General features: G+C 43.8%; 1 protein-coding gene across 3 annotated transcripts; it reads right to left on the bottom strand.

Annotated features, from left to right (window-relative positions):
- Positions 1-117: 117 nt before the first annotated feature.
- Positions 118-9,866, bottom strand: RAB19 (RAB19, member RAS oncogene family). 3 transcript variants are annotated; one of them, XR_007904101.1, is made up of 4 exons: positions 9,494-9,866; positions 8,449-8,632; positions 6,003-6,401; positions 118-4,228 (listed from the first exon to the last, which is right to left on the bottom strand). XR_007904101.1 is itself a non-coding variant. In XM_051784738.1 (3 exons), the coding sequence occupies exons 1-3, from the start codon at positions 9,686-9,688 to the stop codon at positions 6,136-6,138; spliced, it is 645 nt and encodes a 214-aa protein (XP_051640698.1). In that variant the 5' UTR covers positions 9,689-9,866; the 3' UTR covers positions 4,659-6,135. The 3 variants fall into 3 exon arrangements, 1 of the variants encoding a protein (XP_051640698.1); XR_007904100.1 differs by having other exon boundaries at positions 118-3,936; XM_051784738.1 differs by lacking the exon at positions 118-4,228 and having other exon boundaries at positions 4,659-6,401.
- Between the last annotated feature and the right edge of the window lie 15 nt (positions 9,867-9,881).

Genomic DNA, 9,881 nt, shown 5'->3' with positions numbered 1-9,881 from the left:
TCAGTTTATGTGACTTACTGCTTACAAAGGCAGTCATGCAGTTTCTGGCTGTAATTTGCATTGAGAAATTACTTTGCCACCAAAGCCCCGGCACAGGAATTTTAACCTTGCATTACATTATTGCTGTTTTTTATTGACTTGTGGATGCCCCGTGATCTGTTCTCCTGCTGCTCTTGTCCCCTAGACTGCCTCTCCTTTCACTTTTAAATGGAATGAGAAATTGTTCTGAGGTCTATAACGTATTGTTTTGCAGCTGCCTTTTGTAAGAAGCACTTTTCCCAAATAAAAAAAATCAAAAAAATTAAACAAGGAGTCAGTCTGTTCTTTTATGTTTGAAGCTTCTGTTTTTTAGCTTGATTATTTTTGTGTGTTTCTGTAAATATAAAGGCATTTGTCACTTTTTCTTAACTCCTCCAGAACTGTGTCACTCTCAATATGGAATTTTAGTATTGTTACAACTTTTCTAGCAAAGAGCCTGTAATGTAAGGAACACATTCTGCACAGACAGCTGAGGCAGTGGAAAGGTTGAAGGAATATCTAGGGCCATTAGTGAGCACAGATGTGGCTTGCTTTCTCAGAAGTAGTTTTTGCACTGTTGTATTACTTTTATTTGCCCTGAACAAAGCCCCAGTTGCAGTACATATTCTATCCATAGATTCCTGTCGTAATGATGTTGGCACAGCAAGCCCAAGGACTGCTACAGGCCACTTCCTTTGACTCCACATGCTTCTACAAGCCTATGTGTGTTCAGAAAGAAGCATTTTTCTGCAGAAATACATGAAGTTGGAGGTAAACTAGTAAAAACTTATTTAGTTGCTGAAGGATATGAATAAGACAACTTTAACTGAACAAACTAAAGCCATTTTTGGGTTGGTTGGTTGGTTTGGTTATGTTTGTTGTTTTTTTTTCCAGAGCCAACTAGCGGAGGGAGAAAAAGAATGTAATTTGAGCAAGTGACACTTAAAACTGATATAGGGGAGAAACAGAAAAAATAAAAGCCTTCCTCCCCTACGTGGTGAACATAAGTTGCTACATCCTATTGGAAAACTGCATTCAAATGTAAGTTTAACAAAGATGTGTTGTGGTAAGGTGGAAGAAGGTAAAACTTACCAGCCAGAGCACACACATGAGGTTCTTTTCATAAGGGGTGAGAAGTGTGGGTGTACACGTGGCACAGTGGTGGATGCTCCCGCTTCTGAAGCGGCTTTCTGTGGGTGTTACAGGGGAGGCCGAGGACACACAAATGAATGATTTGCTCTGGTGGAGGCTGTTGGGTCCAGCTGCAAGGTGACTGATGTGGTCACGTGCATCGTGACAAGTAGCTGCTGTTGCTCTCACTTTGAATCGTGCTGTGGCTCCTGTTCTGCAGGTTCAAGAGCTGCATGTATTTGTCACCAGGCAGTACTGTTGTGTGCCACTTGTGTCTGAACCTTGCTGGTGGGAGGTTTGTTTCTAAGCCTGCTGTAGCATTGTGCTTTCTACCTTCCACCCATCCCAAACTGGAACAACTGAAAATAGTAGGGCATTTGAAATAATGTTAGTAGGCTGTTATGCTTTTCCTTTGTAAGAACAGGAATAATTTCAGTAGAATTAAGGCAAACTTTTAATGTAAAAAGATGGAGGGTGACAGCTTAGGCTGTGCTATGTTTTCTTCAAGCACATACCTAAGGTACAGAAACGGAAGAGGCCAATCAGAGTAATGTCAAGATGAAAAGGTATCAAGTCTCCATAACCTTCTACCAGCAAAGTCTTGATTTCAAAACAAAAATCTTCAGAAAAAGATGCATGCTCTCACTTGAAGTGCCTTGACTTTACTCCCTAGGCCAGGGTATATACATTTAGTTTGATACAAAACTTTGCCTCTTGTGGTAGGTGCAGAGTATGTGTGCTGCCTGTTCTCACTGCTCTGAATGGGATGATACAAGCTAAGAGTACTTGTTAAAACCTCTGCTGCTTCAGTTCAAACGGTGGTAGCACAGCTTGCCCTTGACTGTAGCCCAAGGTGGATTGTAATCTTTGAGGGGATGCCTGATGCATGTAGTGAAATACAGAGTAGCTCACCTTGCCTTAGCAGGAAACTTATGGGGTGTCTCAGGTTTGGAACAAAACTTGTGTAGCTGAAATTATCAATGCTGCAGCAGTTTAAAAGGAGAGAGAGCCCCCATGTAATCCACTGGGATCGAGATACAATACAGGACTTCACTGCAGGGATCAAGTAGCTACCAAGTCAGTTTAATGCAAGCATTAGAGAGACATTATTAAATTAGTTGTGGTGAGCCTCACTTCAGGTTAGCAAAACTAGACTTAGCAGAGAAAACTGTATAAGCAGTGATATTCATGGACACAGCAGTAGCAAGGAAAGGCAAGACTCCAAATATGCTAAGCTCCTGCCCTGTTATATATAGATGTGCTGTTTGTCACTTGCTGTCAAGCCAGAGTCAACAGCTTGATGTGACTGCATTGACAGAGGTTGTGCAGGCACCTGAGTGCTGATTTTTAGAACAACAGCATAAGAAAAATACTTCAAAAAATATTTAAAAGTCCGACCCATCTCAAACTGGACATTCCTATTACAAGGTGAAGTATTCTTAGGAAAAAGGAGCTCTGGGCATGTCTAAAACTATTCTCAAAGGGCTCCCATATCCCAGCATTGCCTGTTCCAGTTCCTAATGCAATTGCACGAGAGTGGTGCTTGAAAATTATTTCGGGAGTCGGTACGTTGAGCAATGAGTATTTAAGCCCACACACACACACCTGCAGCCAAATGTGGTGTTCTTAAGGAGCTGAGACCCATAAAAAGCTGCCTGTTGGCAGCCCACAGCTGGAAGGGGCATCTCCTAAAAGCACTTTCATTTGAGCACTCACCTGGTGGGGGGAAGCTTCACTTTCAATTCCTTGTCCAAAAGCACAGGCATGCATCTCCTTCCTGAAAAAAGGCTCAAGGATAGAGCTCTCCACCTCTGTCAGGACCTGAAAATTGCTTTCTCTGTCTCCTTTTCAACTATACTTAAACATTAACTAGAATGATTAGATAAGAACCTCAGCTTTTGCAATTAAGAGCCTGTCTCCTGCCTATGAAGCAAAGCCTGACCACATAGGCAGTGCTATATGCCTTCCACTTCACTGGCTTGCTGTTATGTTGACTTTCAAACTAGTCAGCTTCTGGGAGGTGTCAGTTTGCTCCATTTTAAAATACTTCTTTTTTTTTTTTCATTATCCCATTTCATTGGGTAAGTCCTGCTTCAATCTCATCTGGCATGGCTGCAGTGCAAGTAATGTGCCACAGCTAAGATTGAAACACTTCCAAGTAGATAAAAACTTAACAAATGTGCTCATCTTCAAGCTGGATGTGCAGCTCTTAAAACTGAAACCCGAGGGACAGCAGTAGTTTTTAGAACAGTGGTGTAAAGAAGCTATACTTTGAACAAATGCATTAATGATACTGTCAGGAAGCACACTGAATTTGCATGTGATGCTGGGGAACAAAACCATTAATGGAATATTCCGTAGCAGTTAATGCCACTTTGCCTTGTCACAGCTGTGTGTTCCCACCTGCTCTCTGATGGGGAAAGGCAGAACCACAGAAATTACACCGAGTTTGTATTTTAATCTAGTGGTTCTCACAGTCTATAATAACATGCCACAGTAAAGGGGGTTTTTTTAAAGTTTATGGCTTCATGTATTACCTCATGAAGAATACCATTACCAGTATACTCTCTGAAGAACCTTGTTAGCAACTGCTGCAGCTTGTTCTTCATTCAGGCGAGGACAGCTTGAAAAGTGTCCCTGCAGAAACCATTCAGTGTAACTGCCCAAAGGCCGTGTGGAAGATGCCAAACAGAACCAACCAGAAGAGGTCATGCTCCTGGTTTAGTTGCACAATGGGGAGGTGTTTAAGACTAGTTTCTTGAAGGAGGAGAAGGGAGCCTGTTAGACCTGTTAAAGGAAAGGGGACAGTGCAGCTCAAGGCATGGTCACAAGCCTGTCCTCCCTGATCCCGTGTTGCACAGCTTTCTGTGAGGAAGAGAATGGCAAGAGCCCTGTAACCTGGCAGTGCTGGGCAGTCAGGGAGGACCACATCAGCCTGCAGAAATCTCCATACTGAGGGTAAGCAAAATAACTTGATACACTAATTGCTAATTAAGGTAGTAAACCCAATGAACCATGCCAAGGTTAACACCGCCAGTAACATGGTGAGATGAACACAATACTTTTCTATTACAGTCTCCTGAAAGATACAAAAAAAAAAAAGAAAAAAAAAAGAGATGGATTACGACCGGGAGTAGTTTGGATTTTAAACAGAAAAGAATATTAACCTTATATTTTACTGTTTTCGTAGTGACACGAGGTGTAGAAACTAGTAGTTTGGAAGCTTGCTTGCCACTTGGAAAGGTTATGGTATTTATTGTTGCCTAAATGTGCAAACTGAAATGCAACTACTAGGCTAGTACTGAATGAAGAAGAAATAAGATTTAAAAAGTAAACATCAGAAGGAGGATGTCTGAAGATGAAGCTTTCTCTACAGCAGGCAAAAGGCTTAGAGGCTAGCATGGAGGATTCCTCCCTCAGTTTACACACAGCTGCTCTTTGCATGTGATAGCAAAGAACTTAGCCAGAGAAAGCATTAATAATATTAGAAGTATTTCCAAGACTATAAATCAGTGATTCATTCTGCTTTATTTTTTGTGCTTCTCAGACAAGATTTTCCAGAAATATTTGCTACGTGATTTTCCCTATTTTTCCAGGGCTTAGGAAACATGGGCAGACCACCATCAAGTAAGCCAGCAACCCACCAGCCTTCCCAGGGCTGCTCTGAATGTGACACAGACCATATTTTATCATTACAGAGTTTGAGTTGCAGTTCATAGCTTAACAGTAACTGACACACTTCGGTACATGAGGACTGCAGTCAAAAGAACTTTCCCCTGTATAATATTTCTTTCCTCCCTCTCCTTCCCTGTTTCCATCTACTGGGAAAAAAAAAATGCAAACAAAACAACAGAGAAGAAAAAACCCTACATCAACAACACAAAATCCAAAACAAAACTCAAAAAAACCACCAAGAAAACCTCAAAGCCCACACCAAAAAAACCCCCAGCCAAACCCCTTCATTCAGTTCAGGTATACAGAAGTGACCCCTGAGTAGCAGAGCTTGCATTTGGGAAGAGCAATCCAAAACCTTCCACATTGTTCAGTCCCCACAGCAGTAGTGTATATACTTGCCTAGGGCAGCTTTCTGGTGCACCCCATACCATTGACTTACTGCTCTAACACAAGGTTACCTAATTAAACCATCTTACCCCTTGCTGAGTTTTACAGGAGCTTGGATCCATCCTTCAGACTACCTTGGAAATCTGCAGGCATACTCTCAAGCTGCCATTGGCCCTTTGCACAAGCTACAGAAGGCTTTTGGTTAAAGTCAGCACATCAAAAAGCATGATGAGGTTAGTGGGGAGAAAAGAAAAAAACATCCTTTCACTGGAAGCTTTGCTTCTAGCAAGTCTGTGTAGCAAGATGGAGACCAGTACTGGAAGCAATTCTGACAATTAGGGAGCAAAGTGAAAGGCAGTCTTCTCACCCCAGGAAGAAGTGTATCCTGTTCTGCCTGCCATGTAACCCCAGGGATGTCTCCACTTGTTCTTTCACAAATGTTATTAAGTCCCTTGGGATGAGTGGCTACATGCCTGACATCAGGACAGCCCCTAAATGAAAGTTTAAGCAGCATGTGTCAGACTTCTTACAGCTACGGGCAGAGCGGAAAGTGCTTGCACTTAGAACCAGCAACATAGCTCAGAAGGGTCAAATTAACACACAGCTCCGGTGCAAATTCATCTTCTGACACAGCCAGAAAAACATTCAAAGGCTATAATTAAAGGCAATAGTTTTTATAGTTCTCTTTGATTAAGGCAAGGGCTGGCAGCTTCCTGAGTCCTCTCAGCTCATTGCCACGTTTAAAGCAACCTGTGCTACCAACAGCAACAATGATCTCTGAAAATACTTACAAGCCAAACTCCAAGGTAGAGATATCAAGAGACATGGCTTGAGGCCAGAGAGGACACTTTCATCAATTGAGTACAATTGCATCAAACAGCCTCAGAAGAATGACAATTTCCAAGCTCTTCCTGAAGTTTCTCTTCAACAGGGGCACTGGGCCTTCTCCACACTTGGACTGGCAATCACTGGCTTGGAATCAAGACAGAAGCTGTTTGGAGGGTTCTCTCCATGAAGCTGTAAGGTATTTCGGGCTATTAGCTCCTTAGCCATTAACATGAACACCTCCTCTATGTTTTGAGCTTCTTTTGCTGATGTCTCCAGTACAGCTAAGAGCCCGTGCTTCTCTGCCAGCGTGCAGGCATCTTCAAACAGGACCTGGCGCTTATCCAGTGAGTCTGATTTGTTCCCTTAAAAGAAGGCAAATAGACATTCAATAAGTTAGTCTCTCAAAAGTCATCTTTAAATGCAATGGATTAATTAAATTCTGTTAAACAACAGATTTATGTTAGGTGTAAGTTACTGGAAAGAACAAGATGCGAGCACATCGGAGCCACAAACAGACTGTGGATCAAAACTGCAGCTAATCATAGGATAGGAAATTACTTGAAATCCAAGAAAAAACTAAGAACCTGTGTTCATTTAATTATTTGGTGTAGGTAGTGGTGCCAAAGGATTGTTTGGAAGCAACTATTGGTTCTATTCTTTAGTGGTTTTAAACATTTAGTAGCATTTAGGTTAAACACTTTAAAAAATCTTTTAAGATGATGTCAAAAAAGACAAGAATTCACACTAGCTACTTTAATGCTTAAGATAGAGACTTGTTTCTGCATATATAGATTAAAACTTTTACTTGCAGCACTCCAGTCAAAGTCTATCAGAAAGCGTGAAACGCCTCAGATAAAATACCTTTGTATATTTAAGTAGTTGCAGCACATGTGGAATTATCAGTTCTGGTACATGCAGTACCTGGCTGAAGTCTACATTCATAGTTTCAAGACAGCCCTTCATCAAATTCATATCTTGAATTTGAAGCATATACAAGCCAACTCCCCTCCCATTAAGTCCCTTTCAATTTTTCTAAAAGGAAAAAACCCCAACAAAAACAACAAAACAACCCACCCCACAAAAGAAAACCACAACCCCTCAACAAACAGCTGGAGGGTTATTTCGCTTCTTAAAAAGAGCCCTCCCTTCCAGATGGGAAAGTTAGACTTCTTAACCTTAACCTCATGCTAGAAGGGTGTATAACGTGCTCAAATGTAATTAAATGTACAAAGACTTCTGCCAAAGTAAGTAAAGCAAACAGCAGCAGCTCTGGAAGAAAGCACCAAGCTGAAACCTTATCAAAAGCTTTATTTTTACCAATTTCAGAACTTTTCTCTTTAAAAAACAGCATCAACCACCACCAGCCCCCACCACACACAGGTAAGTCTTTTCTTTAGATTCATGACAATAGTTAGAAAAGCCCTGCCAAGTTCAGTGATTTACACCCACCCAATTCTAAGCACTGCAGTTACAGATGCGGGTCAGAATTTGTTGTTTGTCTCTTCAGAGGAAGAACAGGAAGAACCATCACAGCCGCAGTAAGTACTGTGCTGGGAGCACAAGCAGCAGCTTCTGTCCCAGGCCTGTTGTGCCGTGGGGCTCAACCTGCCCGCCCTCAAGAGCCAGTCTGGGCTGCTGTGGCTGCATGCAATGCTCTCAGCACAGCGCCACAGCACAACAGGCAGAGGCTGTGGAATGTCAATAAAAGCTCTGTCATTTTACTACACCAGTTCTCTCATTTGCAGCTTCTTCCTTGGGGACAGGAAGAGCAATAACCACCTGAAACCAAGAGGAAGGAACCACGCTGCTTCCTACCAGCTCCAGTTCTCAGCGATTGCTTCCTCAAGAGGCAAAGTTTCCCGAAGCTAGTGGAAAGTAAGCAGACTACTTCATGCCCTGCAAAAGCCAGTTCCCCATCTATTGTCTTACCTGATAGGAATCCCATTACAGAGCAATGCGCATGCATATCAAAAGAACAGAGAGGAAAGATGAGAACGAGGAGTTGTGTTGCTCTGTGCATTCCCCTTCAGTCTTGAATTATTGAGCCTCTACATTCCTGTGCATCAGGAGTATAGGGTCAGACTTACTGCAATTCTAACCTCAGCAAGGCTGTCCCTGCCTCGAGCCTGGCAGCAAAACTTGTTGAATTATTCCAACAGGAAAGAAAAAAGTAAAAAAAGGTTTCGCTGTCTGCAGTGGGTTTGGTCCTGTCAGGACCAGGTTATGACTTTCCTCATTTTTTTTAAAGCTTAGGCCACACTGATATATTTTCTGATCTTCTGTAATTAGAACTGCATTCTTTCTTAATGCGTAGTTTATAGATGCTTCAGGTAGTGGGGGAAAGTGAAGGAGATTTTATATTCATGTTAAAAAAGCTACATAACACAATATTTAAAATTAAAATCCTACCAATTAACATCATGACCAAGTTTGCAGCACCATACTTTTCAATTTCATGAATCCAGTGAGGAATGGATTCAAATGTGGACCTCCTAGTAAGGTCATAGGCAAGGATGGCCCCATGGGCACTCCTGTAATAAGACTGGGTTATTGTCCGGAAGCGTTCTTGGCCAGCTGTGTCCCACACTTGGATCTGTAAGAGAAAGGACAGAAGTTGTAAAGGCCAGTGAATGCCACTTCCTAGGTGTTTGCCAGCATCATCCAGGCTTTTGAAACCCCTTGTCTAGAAGGCAGCCAGACCTGCCTCAGCTCTCTCTGCTACAACAGTGTGGCTTTGCCTTCTCTGGGTCTGAAGAGACATTTATGAGCCTGTAAAGTCAATCTACACAGTCCAAAGAGAAAGCTGCAAAGGTAAACCCAGCTTTGTAAAGAGGCCAAGAACTCTAGTTTCAACAACTGTACTAAAAGATTTAGAGTATTACAGGCTTTTAACAGGAAAGGAAGAAGCCCTGATGTGGGACTGGGCAGAGCAAATCTATATAAAGGGCAGGCATCTGAACTTCCATCTGCATGCAGAGGGAAGTTCTAGCTAACCATTTCTTCTGGTGTCTGTCTTAGAAGCCTTCTTCCCTCAAATTAAGCACACATCAAAGTGTAGCCTTTGCAAACTAGAGGGTTTTCTCTCCTCAGTGTCCCAGCTTAAACCCCCCCATCTCTGACAGAGGTAAGAGACAACCCCTCCAAAATACAGCAGTCTTCCAAAGAACTCCCTGCAGGCAAAGTGTGAGCCCTCTCCTCAAGTAGATGCAGAGAAGTCACGAGAGCAAGCATGTACCCAAATTAGGGTGAGTGCCTCCCCCAGGGCACGCTCCTGAGAGAAAGCTCCCCTTGGAAACACCCCTGGTCAGAAAGGCGGCCAGCTTTTGCCAGCTGCCTTCATTAGGGCCAAGCAGGAGATGCTGTGCATCCCACTACTCCCCGGCACCTGCATGGGAAAAGTGACACGGGAAAGGTGCTGCCCACCAAGAGTCTCGGGCTTGCTCCCGCCACGGACCTTTACTTTCTTGCCGTCGATGTCCATCGAGCGCACGGTGAAGTCGACGCCGATGGTGTTCTGCTGCTTCTCGTTGTACTGCCCCGTCTTGAAGCGGTGCACCACGCAGGTCTTCCCCACGTTGGAGTCCCCGATCAGGATGATCTTGAACAAGTAGTCGAAGGCATCGTCCGCGCCGGAGCTGGGGAACGGCATCGCGGCTCCCGGGCGGGCCTGCGGCGGGAGCGGGGCGGCGGGGGGGGAGGACGAGCCGCGGGCCCGAGGAAGGAGCCCCTGTCCCACCGCTCACCTGTCGGCGCTGCCCTGCCGGGCCAGGTACGCCCGCTTTCTACCGCCTCGGCCCGGGGCCGGCGGGAGATGTAGTCCGGGCCCTCCCCTTCCCCGCCCC

The sequence above is a fragment of the Manacus candei genome, unplaced genomic scaffold (genome assembly GCF_025592945.1).
Source record: "Manacus candei isolate 608988 ecotype Guabito, Panama unplaced genomic scaffold, ASM2559294v1 h1tg000018l, whole genome shotgun sequence".
NCBI classification, from domain to species: domain Eukaryota; kingdom Metazoa; phylum Chordata; class Aves; order Passeriformes; family Pipridae; genus Manacus; species Manacus candei.
Note: the sequence above shows the minus strand (reverse complement) of the source record. Positions and strands in the feature narration are given on the sequence as shown.

Bases quoted from the DNA above. Each gene is read 5' to 3' on its own strand.
- RAB19 (XM_051784738.1), bottom strand. From the start codon at position 9,688: ATGCCGTTCCCCAGCTCCGGCGCGGACGATGCCTTCGACTACTTGTTC. The intron at 8,633-9,493 runs GTCCGTGGCGGG...TTTCTCTTACAG, and splicing joins TCGACGGCAAGAAAGTAAAG to ATCCAAGTGTGGGACACAGC. The intron at 6,402-8,448 runs GTAGGATTTTAA...CCTTCTTTTAAG, and splicing joins CTTGGTCATGATGTTAATTG to GGAACAAATCAGACTCACTG.